General features: G+C 39.4%; 1 protein-coding gene across 2 annotated transcripts in view; it reads left to right on the forward strand.

Annotated features, from left to right (window-relative positions):
* The window catches only part of DTD1 (D-aminoacyl-tRNA deacylase 1), an 85,397-nt gene that overhangs the window by 42,024 nt on the left and 26,989 nt on the right, over positions 1-16,384 (forward strand). Inside the window, exon 5 of one of the 2 annotated variants that reach the window (XM_038396552.2) lies at positions 15,507-15,620. The exons of the other annotated variant lie outside the window; for it this stretch is intronic. Within the exon in view, the coding sequence (XP_038252480.1) occupies positions 15,507-15,581 (75 nt within the window). The 3' untranslated portion in view covers positions 15,582-15,620. Of the gene's footprint in view, positions 1-15,506; positions 15,621-16,384 lie in introns of those variants that run through there. 2 annotated transcript variants of the gene reach the window in all.

Consider the following 16,384-nt stretch of genomic DNA (forward strand, 5'->3'; position numbering starts at 1 on the left):
GCTATATTTTTGCTTTGTTCAGCCTTGGTATTCACCATCAGATATAGTTTAAAGGGAATTCCTCTGTAGCTTGTACTGAGATTTCAACGCACGTTGTCAGAGGCACTGTCACTTAGGCTCTCTTCATCATAATATTGTTTGATGTATCTGCTGTCACTTAGGATTGGTTGTAGGGGAGGTGAAGAGATGTTAGATAAAGAAGAATTATGGGTATTTTATGTTTGTCACCCTTGTCTTCCCTCAACATCCTAACACCGTGTTCTTCTCTGCTATAATATAGTCTGGTGGCATGTTTGTAGCATGGGAAATGTTGTAACTGCAAGTGAAAGGCAAGTGCTCCTTGCTTCCTGTTCAGCAAGTAGAGACAAATTGCTCGATAATGTGTGATTGTAAGATGGGCAAAAGGAGATTAAAACAATTGCTGAGAAGTAATTCATTCATGTCTTTATGTATATTTCACTATCACTTAATTTTTAAAAGGGAGTGGCTATTTCAGATTATAAATGGTAATTCTAATCTTTATAATTCTTTTGTAATGCTGATTTAATCTAATTCGGCTATTTAAATATACTTCATATTTCTCTGGACTACACTGTTATAAATAAATCAGTTAAAAATTAAACTAAGGGCAATAAGTGTCTTCTGAGAGGTTGTATAATAAAAATTAGAAGATGGAAGTGGCCCAGTTGTAGATGAAACACTAGAAAAAGCAGTAGTCAGAATAACTTTTAGTTTTAAAATGCCAATCTCTTTTTCTGATATTGTTAGAAGGATGGTATCTTTAGTACGAGGTAAGTCGGTTGAAACAATACGTAAAAAATAAAATTAGAAAATACCTATGTGATCATGAGAGAAAAGAACTAACCGCTGGCTTTTACAGAGAAAAAGTCATGACTCACTAATGTACTAGAATTCTATGGACATGTCAGTAGAGTAGGACATAAAGGAGAGCTGACTGACAGTTTATTTGCACCTTCGAAAAAACCTTTTGAAAATGTCCCTCAGGAGAGGCCATTGAGAAAACTAGGTAGTCATGGGATGAGAGGCAAAGTACTGTCATGAATCAGAAACTGACTCAGAGACAGAAAACAGAATAGGAATAAAAGGCGTTTTTTCATAAGAGCAAGAGGTTAACAGAGGGATGATGGAACAATACTAGGAGCAGTGTTTAATATGTTTAAGAATTTGGAAAAATTTGACAAAATTATTTCAGTTTTCTCAAAACCAGAGAAGAGGATGAGGTAGTTCAGAGGGACTTAACCATATCAGGTGCCTGTTGACAAGTGCAAGGTAAAGCACATTAGAAGGAACCATTTGAATACTTGCACACCTTACTAGGATATAAATTAACTGTAACCACTTTGGTGTGTGGTGGAGAGAGAGACCCAAGGATCATTGCAGAGAGATCAATGGAGATTGCTGCTCAATGTGAATCGCCAATCAAAAAAGCAAATAAAATTTTAGGATTCTTAGGGAATTTGGAAAGTGCTTAGTGCATAGTGGGCACAACCACAGAAAAAATAACACTATAAATTATTACAATGTCACTATATAAATCAGTTGCACATTGTCTGGAATACTGTGTTCAGTCTTTGTCAACCTATCTCAAAAAAGGATGTAGCAAAATGGAAAGTGGTGGTGGTGGGTATCCAAACAACAAAAATGATTTGACACATAGAAAAACTTCCATAGAAAAGGTTTTTAAAACAGTTCCAGTGTTTCACTTAAGACATGTTTACAAAGGCATTCAAATTAATAAATGTTCTAGAAAAGGTAGATCAGGGATTTCTGTTCATGCTTGCTCATGATACAAAAGCAAAAGGATGTGCAACAAAATTGAAAGTTACAAATTTAAAGCTGATAATGCTTTGTGTGAAAAGTTCTTTCATTTGCTTGTGGAACTTACTGCTCCAAGCCATCTTTTGAGGCCAAGAGCATAGCAGAATTTAAAAAAATAAAATAAGTTGGACGTATCTCCATGTACAAAAAAAGTCACAATTAGAATCAACACTGATGTCTCCAGGCATAAGCAAGCGACTGACTAATGGGGCTTAGATAGAAACTTTACCTGTGGATAGTTAATCCATAACTGTCTCCAGTAAGATTTCTTGTAACTTTTTCTGAAACATCTGGAACTGGCCACTGTTGGAAACAGGGTACTGTGCTAGATGCACCACTGTTTTGGTCCTAATGGATAACATGGAAAGAATGTCACTGTAGGAGGTTGGAATTAGCAGAAGAAGATAAAAGGGTAGGAAAGAACTAGAAGGAAGAAAAGGGAAAAGATTGCATAGGATGGGAGGGCAGAGGGGCCAGAGAGAATATTTTCTTGTCTTCTATTTGTTACTTCCTATGTACAGTAAAAAAAAATAAACTTTAAAACAAAATCTTGAGTAGTAACATCATATTGTTGCTTTTGCTATTATATTACCAGAATCCACTTACTTATTGTAGCTTTGGAATATGTGACTACCTGTGTGATGTTCAAAGAGCCATCTCTGAGATATGGACTGAAGAGATGGTCACCTTGAGTAGTAAAATACTAGGAGCAACAAAATATTCAGTAATTGCTTGCATTGGAGACTGCAGCCCTGTAAGCAGCAGAATATACCTAGCGCTGGCCTCATCCTATAGGTACTATCTCACCTATGGGAGCCAGCCATATGTTACAGAAACAGAGACCTGAGTGGTGTTTCAAACACCCTTCTCAGAATGTTAAGTTTTTGTAATACCATCCATCAGTTAAAGAACAGAGACAAGTCTCAAAGTTAGCACTTACATAATGTTGTATGTTGACAGTTGTGTATTGCCCACATCCATATAGAGACTGCCACCAGGTAAAGCTGTTTCAATAAACTGTATTCAGTGCTGACATATATAAATTAGTTTACATAGTAATCTCCAAAAGACTGATTAGGACAGTTATAGCCAGATAGAACACTTATGTCATGTTTTGGGGAAGGCTTGGGAGAAAGAATCTTCAAGATTCTTTTGAAGGAGCATGTGTTTAGCAGGAGATGCCAGCTAGAGCTGGGGTCTTAGGAGGTTTTAGGGTGAAGGGATGGTGTGGTGGTGGTGGCAGCAGCATAGTGACAGATCAAAAAATAAAAACCTTTGAAAGCATTAGGCATAATTATGGAAGTTTAAATTGGAAATGTACAGTGCATTTTTAATACTTCTACTAGGAAAGAGTATAGCAGTTTTAATGTTTAATGCATGTACTGTAATGGAAGACTGAATTGCTCTCCAAGGTCCCCATTTATTCCACTACTGTCCAGAAGGAAATAAATTGCATTCTATTTTAGACCCATATTTTGGAACTGGACACTATCGTGGGAGAGAAGAGGGGAAGGAGAGCATTGCAACAGGCTTTGTCTTTGCATCTGGCGCTATCTGTTCTGTGAAGCACTGCACCCATCTATGCTGCTGTATAAGTAATAAATCATAATAATTTAGTGCCTCTGTGAATTGAGTGAAGAGGATTTTGAACGGGGGTGGAATTGCTTAAGAGTGAGATTTAATTAAGTTACACTTTCAATGGCAGAATGATCTTGATTCTAGAAAATCCAGTAAGTAAATTCCAGATAAATTTTCTGTTTATATTATTAAAAATACCATAACTCTGCACCAGCGAGTGATTTCTTTGCTGAGTGCACCACTGACAATTTTTAAATCACAATTTGATGTTTTTCTAAAAGATAAGCTCTAGGAATTACCCTTCTGGCCTTGGAATCTGTGAAATCTATGAAAAATGAAACCTGGTATTATAAATGTGTTGCCCTTTCAATGCTGTCATTTGCCTGTCATTTTTAGTTTAGAGTCCTTTAATATGGTTTTGTTCAAGGCACTCAGATTCCGCAAGGATACAAGCAGAAGAGGTGGGTGATTGTATTTTATGTAGGGTTGGCGGTTGACTCTGAATCATGTGAGTAATAGCTTATTGTTGGGCAGTTGGTATAAAATGGTATAACATCAAACGAACATAAAAACAGAATTATCTTGATTACTTGCCTTCTCGTGGCTCATGTACATGATATCTTGGATGTAGGAAGCACATTAATCGCGACTGAAGTTCTATTAATAAAGGAAGAGAAGGGGAAAAAGAAATTGCCTGCCTACAAATTTGACACGAGATTGATCACAGCATATCAAGGTGATATACTGAAAACTTTCAGGCCTGTATCTGTAGGCCTTCCCATCCCATTTTCTTCCCTTTTTTTAAATTTCAAGGAGAGGCGTTTCTGGGTTCACTCTCCCCTTCATTTTTCTTTCTCACCATTACATCATGGTGGGCCTCTTGACTCCACTGAAAGAGGCGTCCATTAAGTGTCCTCCCAATGCCGAGCATAGGGGATTGTTTAAAGGATATGAGATGCCTTCTCCCACCATAGGCTGGATAAGTTGCCTCTGCAGTGTTCACAGTCCCTGACAGCTTGGAACCCAACATTAGCTTTGCCACTGAAATGCATAATCTCCTGCTAGATAACAAGCCTAGCCTGGCACAATAAGGTATTTGAGCCATTTCTTAGCAATCTGTTAAATCTTAAGGATATGATTCTGACCCACCTGCACACTGGTATAAATTAGGAGTAACTTTACTGAAGTCCATGCAATTAGATTGGTATAAATGAGATGAGGTTCAGGTCCTCAGTGGTTTCTTTAAACCGATATTACAGGTATTAGACCAAAAATTACACAATCTGCGACAGTAGTCCAGACTGGGAGGTTTTATGTTGCGGTCTCAAAGATCAATGCCGAGTAGGAAAATTGAACTAAAACCCAACAGTGGTCAAACTAAGTATGAACTCTTCTTAGGGTTTCACATTAATGTAGTATCTCAAGGCTTCTACCTAAAATAGATTGGCAGGAGAGGCGTGTGGGGTTATAGAAAGTTCTGCCTGAGATAGAGGTTTGTTTGTCTGGTTTTTGTACCGGATAGGGGGCAAAGGGTAAAAGAAAGGTGGTTGATGTTGTGAATGTTCTGGTTATATTGGAAAAGCTTTATCACCTTGGAAGGTTTTCTGGCATTTTTGAAAGGTGATCAGGCACTGGATTCACCTAATCTTCTCTAGAAATTGATTATGTAGCTGGATGCCCCTAACTTAGAATGCTCTGCTTCATTCTGGGCTTTGTGATCTGCGTTCTCCCAGAGGCATGCAACTGTGCTGGCAGTTGATAGATGGAGATGTGATCTCTAGTGTAGCTGGGACATGACCCATTAATTGCTTTAAAGGTTAGGGCCAAGGATGCATGCCATTAAAATAAATGTAACTCTGCTCCTTCTGTTCACCAGTTATGATGTAATGAGTTGTTCATATTGCCTCTGGCAGCAACAGCTACCAACAACCTGTCTTTCTGATGCTCCCTATTGGCGCCTCTCCCTCTGTGACCTTTCTGCTTGTTGTTGTGGCTCTCGCACAGATAGTCACAGCAAGCAGCCCTGATAAGAAAATAAGGAAAAATCAAACAACTGAAGAGACAAACAGATAAAGTGCCGAATTCTGCACAGTGTGTGGGGAGACAACCCCGGACCCCAAAGGAGAATGAGACAGAATGACAAATCTAAAGCTTTCTCACCTGGTCATGGGCCTACAGGTGTGACTGAACAAAACAGCAAATAAACTAGGTTTTGTCATGCAGTTATCAGGCTAGAAGTATGGCTTCCAAAACTAGTGAGCCTAAAACTTCTGCTATGCTGCCAACAGGAATTCGGACTATTCTCCATATGATGCAAGCCTTCCTGCCTCTGGGCTTGCTGAATAATTTGTCTCTCTCCTCCTGTCTGATCTTGCTGTAGTGTTCCTCTCTTACTTTTTTTAAAGGACCCAGCTCATGCCCTTCCCTCAGTGGTCCATCACGCCATCAAAAAGTGCCCTGGTTTTTAAAGGCAGTTGAGGAAGATTAATTCCCTGTTTATTGCATGCACCCCCGAGCTATTATCAGAGAGCTGAAGGTGAAGACTTGTCTTGGGATTCAGAGAGAGGAGTGCTCAGTTTAGAAACCGTTCTGAAAGGAGACACTGAAGTAAATAGGTTAGCAGTATAGTCTGCTGGAACTAACAATGTTCCTAGGCTGTAAATGTGGCAGAACTGTATAAACCTCCCAAAAAGGGGACTCTTCCCTTAAACAGCTCTGTCAGTTATCCATGGCTCTGGGAAGCATAACCTACTTCTGCTCTGTCCTTCTGACTGTCAGCAGGTTGCCTTACCAGCTCCTCCAGTAGGGAGCCTTCTACTCTTCTGGGATGCAGATTACCTCAGGCAAAGGAGGCCTGGCAGTAGCTTCAGCATGACATTAGATAGACTTCTCCCAGTTCTGTCTGTTTCAAGACAGAAAGTTTCCTTGCCTCCCTTGGTCTAGGAACAATCAAAAAAGAGAATTGGCATGTTTGTTTGTTTATAGTTTCACCTCCTTTCTGTAGGGACAATATTAGAGTTCTGCAGATAGAGCTGCTGAGATGTTTACTCTATTTTATATTTCCTAAAAGCTATACTAGATGTCAGGTACAAAGGCACCCCAGGATGGAGCTGGTGAAGTCTGCATTCATTGCCATAGGTCCATATAAATTACTAGCATCTGGTGCTTACTTCAGATTCCCATAGTCAGCACTACCTAGAGTACTGTCATCTCCAATACAAAGCACTGCCACACAGACTATCAGCAGCTCCTGGAGGCTACAGAATACAATGAAAGTCATGGTAGCAGCCTTGATAGGCATCTGTGGTCTAGATGATTGGTGTTAATCCATGCAGCTTTGAAACAAGCAATGATGTCAGCAGTTCAGTCCACTACTTGGACTTTTTCAGAGTCCAGGGGCTTGATTCATCACTGCTTTGCACTTTGTAAAATGTTATTAGATCAGAAATGGTAGTTGGACACCTGCTTTGCACTCAAATTGAGCAGATGGGAATACACAAGATGCAAGGCACTTGAGAATCGGATCACGTGGCAAACAAGACCCAGCTATTTCCCCTTAAATTCCAATTCAGATGATGAGTATTTGGAAATATGATTCAATATATCTCTAAGAAAACTGTTCTCCGTCCCACCCAAGAGGGAGAAAATAAAACACAACATCAGATCCTCTATCTAACAGAAAGTGCTCTATGAAAAGAGGTGTAGCTCTGATCGTTCTGTTAGTTTAATATGTGGAGGTAGTCCTATGATCCAGACCCCACACCAGAGGCTAGTTGATAATTCCCATTCAAAAAGGGGTTCAGTTTCCAGAAACAGCAGTACACAAAACACATTGGGGAACTTGTAGTGTGCAGCATCAGGGTCCACATGGATAGTTAGTGCGTGTGTGCTAGAATGTTGTAGATTTACACCCCAGTTTGCGACGGAATAACTTTGTTCAGACCAGCCCTAAGTACTGTATATAGATGATTATCACTCTACAGGTATCAAACAGATCATGAACGGAGTCCATTCCGACCTCAAGGCAATCTTAATTCAGCTTCCTTGGAGACTATGATTTCATTCTAGGCCAAATCAAGCAACTCCAGCCCTATTGGTCTGATTATTGAAAAGAAAAGCTAAAGGCAAGTCTACACTTCAAACGCTGCAGTGGCACAGATTCACCAGCGCAGCTGCGCTGCTGTAGTGCTTCAGGGAAGATACCACTACACTGAAAGGAGAGCTGCTCCCGTTGCAGGAGTTAATCCACCTCCACGAGAGGCTATAGCTGTGTCAGTGGGAGATGCATTCCATTGACACAGCGCTGTCCACACGGGGGTGGGAGGTCGGTATAATTGCATGGCTTAGGGGTGGATTTTTCACACCCCTGACTGACGTAGATATACCAGTGTAAGTTTATAGTGGGCTAAGGCTCCTTACAGTTCTTTGATGGTGTAAAGGGGCTGTAAAGTGTCCTAAATTACATTCACACTCACTCTAAGACTCTTTTATGCTTCCAGAGGGGCATAAGGATCTGAGCCTGGTCTACATTGGGGGTGGGGTCGCAAGTTACGCAACTTCAGCTACGTGAAGTTGACTCTGCCTGCACCTCTCACAGCAGTGGAGTACAGGAGTAGACCGGAGAGCGCTCGGGGATTGATTTATCGCAGCTAGACTAGACGCGATAAATTGATCCCTGCTGGATCGATCACTGCCCGCCGATCCGGCGGATAGTGTAGACATACCCTTAGTGTGAATGAGAATCGGGAACTACGAGGGCTAGATTTTTCTGGCCTAGTAGTTTGTTACTGCATTCTTTGTACACTGGCACTTGATTGCTGAGTCTGAAAGAAATTTTGCACATAACAGTAGCTTGAGTGTTACTGAATTGTTGAAAGTCGTTGGATTAAAACATGTTGGGTGGGATTGTCAGAAGCACTCGTCTTTGGCCTAAGTCAGATCCTATTGAAGTCGATGACAAAACTTGCCCTGCTGCTTAAATATATTCAGTAACACTCATAAGTACTGGGATATTTTAGATTTATCCAAAATCTCGCTGATGGTGTCATTGGGCAATATGTAGTAAGGTGTAAAAGTGGAAAACAAGACACAGGCTTATTTACGTTGTTGCTAAAATGACCCCATAATCCTTTCAGGTCTTTTCCAGACTTTCACCTCTTCAGGTAGATGCCTTCTTTTTACAGGTGTGCTGTTTGTTTCCTCTCCTTAACCATATGCCTATACATTTGTTAATAACAAATTGTACCTTTTGGTGTACAGTCTACAGGTCTGCCACATTATTTGTAGTTTACTTCTGTCTTCCTGTGCATTTACTGCCACTCTCTTTTTAGTGTGGTGGGGAAATTCGCTCATGGCTTAACTGTTACCTTTCATGATTGCTAATGAAAATATTAAGTGCAAGACTTTGGGTCCCTATTATTGACTCCACCCTTCTCTCCCTTCCCTGTAGTATAGCACATGCTATTGTTTCTTGCTTTCCGGTTTTTACTCTCATTAATGTTCATTAAAAGTGAAACTTCTTGTATCCTTTCCAGTTATTAATTCTTTTGACCTTCAGTAGCTTCATACATTTTTGCGGGAGAGTTTTTTGCCTACTTTAAACTAATTATATTTAAAGAGATTAACTTGCAAGATGTAGAAGATGCCAATAGCCTATCTCTCTCACCCCCAAAATAATTTTGCAGCTGCCAAACAGGAGCCGTAGAAGCAGCCTGAGTGTTTGAATTAAATGCCTTTATTAGTATTACACCTCTGGCTAATAATCAGAATTTGATATACGTGAGACATATATTAATTGCTGGAAAAGACTCATTTTCCTCTTCCTTTATGGAAGAAAAACAATATTCAGATAATACTCTGTTCTTCTAGCTTTTTCATAGATGACAGTTAGTTAATGAGATTCTTATGTTTGAACACGAGGAGAATGAAGCAATAGTACCCTTTCCTTTAACTTCGTTTTGTTTTTAAATGCGTACTCCAATAAATCATTATAATCCTTATGAAGTAGATGACTGAATGGTGTCAGCAGAAAATGGTATACCCAGAATGCATCCAGTTGTTTTGGAAATGTCATTGAGAATCCTTTACGTAGGCTAAGATTGGTTGGTGTCTGTTTTTGGTATAGTGCCTCAGTATTCTCTATGAAATCTTAGTCAGAGGGTTAGTGATAATAAATTCATGTGATTGTAAATATGTCATTATACGAAGTAAAATTATTTCTACATGTTTATTTCCCCCCCTACTGTTCCTCACGTTCTTGTCAACTGCTGGAAATGGCCCACCTTGATTATCGCTACAAAAGATTTTTTTTCTCTCCTGCTGGTAATAGCTCACCTTATCTGATCACTCTCGTTACAGTGTGTATGGTAACATCCATTGGTTCATATCCTCTGTGTATATAAAAACTCCCCACTGTATTTTCCACTGCATGCATCCGATGAAGTGAGCTGTAGCTCACGAAAGCTTATGCTCAAAGAAATTTGTTAGTCTCTAAGGTGCCACAAGTATTCCTTTTCTTTTTGCAGATATAGACTAACACGGCTGCTACTCTGAAATCGGAAACGTTCTTGTTTTGATATCTTTAATGGTTTGGTGTGGTTATCAATTGGTAACCTTTCTTATTCTGCTCACCCCAAAACCTTTGTTTTTTTAAAAGTTGAGCTATACAGCATGCTATCACTGACTCACTGAAATACATTCGCTTTCCTACCAATATTATAATTGCAGACCACACAGCCACATATAACATACAAGAGTTGATGATGTACATCAGCCTTGAAAGCCAGAAACATTTTTGCATGCTTGTTAAAAAATAAAAAAAAACAAAAAAAAAACCCCACCCCAGCAGCAGCAAATACAGAATTAGCATATATATTTAATTGCAAGTAGATTTAAGAATTTACTTTTTTGGATTATGTTAGTTTTTCAGAAAGCTAGGATTATAATCCTTGCAAAATATTCTTGAAGACTTTCTACATTCTCCCTAGTTGGTAAAAGGAGGTAATTTGGTTCTAATTCCTTCTTTACTGTATGGTTTGTATTGCATGTCTCATTTAGAAGACTCTCAGAGCACTATATGGATTCTCAAAAAGAAAAGGAGTACTTGTGGCACCTTAGAGACAAACAAATTTGTTTGAGCATAAGCTTTCGTGAGCTGTAGCTCACGAAAGCTTATGCTCAAATAAATTTGTTAGTCTCTAAGGTGCCACAAGTACTCCTTTTCCTTTTCTTTTTGCGAATACAGACTAACATGGCTGCTACTCTGAAACCTGTCATTATGTATGGATTCTCTGTCACTAATATCTTCTGAAGGCCCTGATTTAGAAAAACATGTAAGCACGTGCCTAACTTTAACTCCCTGATTCTGAGGGCTGGTCTGAACCCCATCTCATATGACGTTTAGAGCAACTGTTTTCTCCAGCCTCCTAACAGTTCCCTGTGTTATTTTATTGATGATAGCTGTTCTTTTCCAAAGCCTTACTCTGGCTGGGATCAAGCTGGTGATCAAAACAACAGTGCCTGTTTAAATTTTAATATGAAAAGGACAACGTAAACCTGTTAGTTTGTCCAATGTTATAGTTTGCTTTAGTACGGAAAGTGTGTCTCTATATTTTTTTTGATGTTGGAGTTTCCAATTTAAAAATAATAATCTTTCAACAATGTAAAATAAACTGCCTCAGAAGAAATCAATAACTAATCTGATCTAAGAAAAACATATGAACTGACCTTTTACTTACGTTCTGTAAGGACTATCAGGTGGTATATGCTGCTTCAGAAGAAAAACATTGCGTAAAATAATATATAGTCAAAAGACTATAATTTTTTCTGCAATGTTTAATACAACCTTCTGCCCTGTTTCTCAAGCACTTACCCAAGTATATAACTTTAGCTATCATTATTCAACTGCTTTGGTCTGGTCTGCACTATAGACCTATATTGGTATAACTGTGTCGCTCAGGGGTGTGAAAAATCCACACCCCTGAGCAATGTAATTATACTGACCTAATCCCCTGTGTAGGCAGCTCTATGGTGGTGGGAGACTTTCTCCCACCAACATAGCTATCGCCTCTAGGGGCGGTGGATTAACTACGGTAGAACCTCAGAGTTATAAACACCTCGGGAATGGAGGTTGTTCATAACTCTGAACAAAACATTATGGGTGTTCTTTCAAAACTTTATAACTGAACATTGACTTAATACAGCTTTGAAACTTTACTATGGAGAAGAAAAATGCTGCTTTTAACCATCTTAATTTAAATGAAACAAGGACAATAACAGTTTCCGTACCTTGTCCAAACTTATTTTTAAACTTTCCCTTTATTTTTTTAGTAGTTTACATTTAACACAATACTGTACTGTCTTTGCTTTTCTTTTTTGTGTCTCTGCTGCTGCCTGATTGCATACTTCCGGTTCTAAATGAGGTGTGTGGTTGACCGATCAGCTTGTAATTTTGTGTTTGTAACTGTGAGGTTCTACTGTACACCGACGGGAGAGCTTTCTCTTGTCAGCATAGGAATGTCTTCACTTAAGTGCCAATGCAGCATTTTAAGTGTAGACCTGCTCTTAGTTGTGTAACATTATTCTCATGCATAAGGCTATGTCTACACTTAAAATGCCAGAGTGCATCACTGTAGCGCTTCAATGTAAAACACTTATTACAGCAACAGGAAGGGTTCTCCCATCACTATAAGTCATCCACCTCCCCTGGAAGCGGTAGCTAGGTCAATAGTAGATTTCTGTTGTCGGCCTAACGCTGTCTACTTCAGGAGTTAGGTCAGCATAACTACGTCTCTCCGGGGTGTGGATTTTTCACAGCCCTCAGAGACGTAGCTATGATGATGTAACTTTTCAGTGTAGACCAACCCTTAGTTTCTCCCTGGCATAAATGAAAACTATACTGGCACTTTAATTCTTAACCGTTTAACTAGTTCACAAAAATATTGTCTTTGCTCACATTTTCTCAGAAGAGGGTGCATTTTGAGTTTCTATCATAACTCAGCAGATGTGTGCCAGCTGGAATCTGTACACCATCAGCGGATGATAACTGGCTAAACAGATGAATGAAAATAAAGCTAGTGGAGAAAGGAGTGAAAATGTCTGGCATCATGGGTGATCTTTACAGTACGTGCCACATGTTTGTTTTTTCCGTATAGCCTAGACATCAAAGCTTCCGTAATGCCATTGTGAAGCGGTGCTTTAAGCTTGAGCTACCTGGCCCAGGGGGGCCTGCGTGGGTTGGAGCTAGTGTGCTACTGAAACTCAAGGTTGTAATGCAGTGCAGATGCAGCAGCTGAAGTTGCAATCACCCATCAGCTGCTAATCCAGTCCCTCTGTGCAGCTCGAGTGTTTGGAACTGTGGTGACTCTCAGGGTACGTCTACGCTGCAAAAGCTGTGCATGAGCTAGCCTGAATCCAGCTAGGGGGGGTAACCATAGCAAGGAAGACAAGGCAATGTGGGCTTCAGTACAAGCCCGGCACAGACCCTGCTAGCCTGCACTGAAGCCTGTGCTACGCTCTCCTCCCTGCTATTGTTAGCAAGGCTGGAACTGAAGGTAGCTACGCCGTGCCCAGCTTTTGCTGTGTAGCTATCCCCTCACTCTGCTCTTACGGAGCGAGGGTAGCTCTCAAGTGGAGTAACTCAAGCAAACTCATGCAGTGAAGGCAAGCCCCTAGTGTGTATTTAAAATCTTGCCTAAAACTAAACCATAAAGAAAGCAGTAAATAATAATAAATGAAAAGCTGAGGACTGCTTATTTTTTCTTATTACACTGTAATTTAATTCCATCTGTGCTGACTGCTGCATTTTGTTGCATTCCATGCTGAATGCTGGCATGTCAAAAGGAATATATCACGGACAGAAGCTACTACGTGCGGATATTGCATCCCTTATCTGGCATATTATGAACCAGAGAAACAGCTAATTTATGTAGTATATCTGCCTTACCAACAATTTGAGGTTAAGATTAGGTTTATCATACATGAAGCTACTTCTAGAACATACTATTCTGAAAACAGTCCCATGATATTGGTGTTATTCTTAAAACCCAACTGTTAGAATCAGTAGAATTTATGAGAGTCTCAGCTTTCATTAAAACAAAGTAAATTTCTAGTAAGTTTCTAGTTTTTGTGGCAAAAAGCTTGAAAACATAAAACGGGGGCACTCCAGAGGCTCAGGAACTAGAAGGCAAATAAAGAGTCAATTTTAAAAAAATCTCATGATTTTTAAGCCAGTCTCATGATGTTGAACTTGAGGTTGGCAATACTGCAGTGCTCAGTATTGAGACGAATCTGTTTGGCAGTCTCTCTCTGTTGTTAGGATAGGTGAAAATGTGACTTTTTCTTCAGTTCTCATGATTTGACTCCTTGGTGACTGAAATAACTTAATGCTTGTTCCTAGTGGTTTTTCGGGCATGATTCTGTACCTGTTGAAGTCAGCTCCCCCTGAATTCAATGGCACAGAATCAGGCACTTTGCAGTATACTGAGCCATGGTTGTGTCATTGGCTTTTTTATGGGGTAGAGGACTGTTAACTGCAACTTTCAGGTGTAATACTTTGTGAAAGGGATGGCACGGTTGCAAAGTAATCTTGTATTTTGTCTCCGAGACAAAATGGAGACTGGTGTTTTGTGGGGTGTTTTTGGTGCGTCATTAATTTGTGTAGGGTGGGGAGAACTAGTAGGCTAATAGACAGTGGGTTATTTTTTTTTTTATAAAGGCGCAATGGGCAGACTAGTAGTCAGTGCATAATCTATTGTTCTGCATGTCTGCTTATTAGATAAAACTTTTCTGTTCAGATTTGGTAATGATGCTCATGAACAAAATCTTTTTACTTTGTGATCTAGCAGGCTTTGAATTTCAGAATTGAAGGAGGAGCAAATAGTATTGGGGTGATCCATATTAAATACCTCAGGGTAAGTTACAGTATAATTAAACAGGAGTTATAGACCATTATGCCTTGTGGTTGTATATCATCTGCTTTTTATTACCTTGGTGAACATTTTATTATTTTTCAGGCTCTAGAGTAACAGTGCTGGTATCACTTTTCTAATCAGCAACAGATTAATTGCCTGCAGATTTATAAAAACAATATGAAATTACAATTCTATGTTACAGAGAAAAATGTCAGCTAGTGGCAGAAATGTATAATTATCTACCTATCATTATACATCTTCAAATTATTTTCCATTCACTTTTAAAAACTGAGCAATACTAGTTAAGGTATGAGCATGACCCGGAACATCCATTTTACAGTAACGAAGAGTTAAAATTAGGGCTTTCAAGTGATTAATTTTTTTAGTCCCCATTAAGTTTTTTGAGTTAATCATGTGAGTTAACTGCGATTAATTGACAGCCCTAGTTAAAATTAAGGAAAGTAGCGTAAAACAGTTATGGCTGGATTATATTTTTAAATTACAGTGCGCTGGTAGGGAAGGGTTCAAAATTGCAAAACACCAGCTGCAGCTCGTAGAGGCATTGTGCCCCGAGTCAATCACAGGGGGTCCTATGGGAATCACCCAGAAAAGTGGCTGCTTCTCCATCCCTTTTAGAGGGTGCAGAGTGCATTTCCCCACACATGCATACTGGCCTAGCTCTGCTGGCTGGTGCAGAGTGCTTCACCCCTTTAAGCTTGAAAGGTGGTCAGTTTATGAATTTGCTATGGCGCCAGTTAGATTTTAAAGCTGAAATCTAACAAACTAAATTTGCCAATACATTAGATTTCCAATAGGATAACCTCTTTTATTGAGTCCAGGGAGCATTAGTGTATTAGTTTAATGCTGGTTTTTTTCCGGTCAAGTCAAATCCTACTGAGGAAAATAGAAAGGAGCATAAACTCTAGCAAGTCAAGTGTAAAAGTGTAATTAGGCAGGCCAAAAAATAATTTGAAGAGTAGATAATGTGTATTTAGATTTTCAGAAAGCCTTTGACAAGGTCTCTCACCAACCATTATCCAGTGTAGCCTTCCATCACTACAACATTGTTACCAACTCCTAGTCCCTTTCGCACATGCTCCAGCCCACAGAGGTCATCCAGTGGGCAGCTTGACCGACGGCTTTAAACTGTCACCAACCTTCTGTTATTCTCTCGACCAGGTGGAAGTACACCCTACTTGGATGAAAGGGAATGGATCATCTGATAAAGTGCCCTGTTTTGTTCATTCACTCTGAAGTATCTGGCTCCGGCCACTGTCGGATCCTGGACCATTGGTATGACTCAGTATGGCTGTTCTTATGTTCAGCTTTTAACTTGAACAATATGTCTCAAATCAGGACACTTGCTTATTCTTAACCAACCACAATTTATTTATTCTCCCAGAACCACATTAATATAGATAATCAACGTTTCCCCACTCAAATATACATGTAATCAGTGTTGTGTATTATTATGCACAGAATACAGTCCTGCAAGCAATTATCACAGACTAGAGTTGAGGGTCAGTAATTCTATCAAACAACAATGCAAATTACCAGGATTTCTTATTACATTTATTTATGATTAACAATTCTAAATTTTTTAGTACCTAACACATTTATCAGACTTCCAATGGTGCACTTGTCTTAAAGGCACTGTGAAGAGTGTGGTTATTTCTCTTTGACTAGATTAATCCAAGAGGGACAAGTTGAGAATGTTAAAAGAAATTGCTTAAAACTGTTCTTTTCAGTCTCTCTCAGATCAATTTGCTTGGATTTATAAAGGAGTAAAAATCTAAAATATGGTTACTTGCAGTCTCAACAGAGAGTGTAGACTCCGCAAGATAACCTATAGTTATTTATATCAAAGAACAGAAGAGGAAATACAACCTTTTGAGATGAAATCTCACCACCACTTCTTATCCTCTCAACCCAGGGACGGGAGAGACTCCTTTTCATGTGGTTGGTCATGGCATTATTTACACTTAGGATTCTGCAGCTTCTTGTGTTGGGTTCAGTCAAATCCCCTGAGTGCATGGTAACTCCATTTTATATACACT

Source organism: Dermochelys coriacea, chromosome 3, assembly GCF_009764565.3.
Source record: "Dermochelys coriacea isolate rDerCor1 chromosome 3, rDerCor1.pri.v4, whole genome shotgun sequence".
NCBI classification, from domain to species: domain Eukaryota; kingdom Metazoa; phylum Chordata; order Testudines; family Dermochelyidae; genus Dermochelys; species Dermochelys coriacea.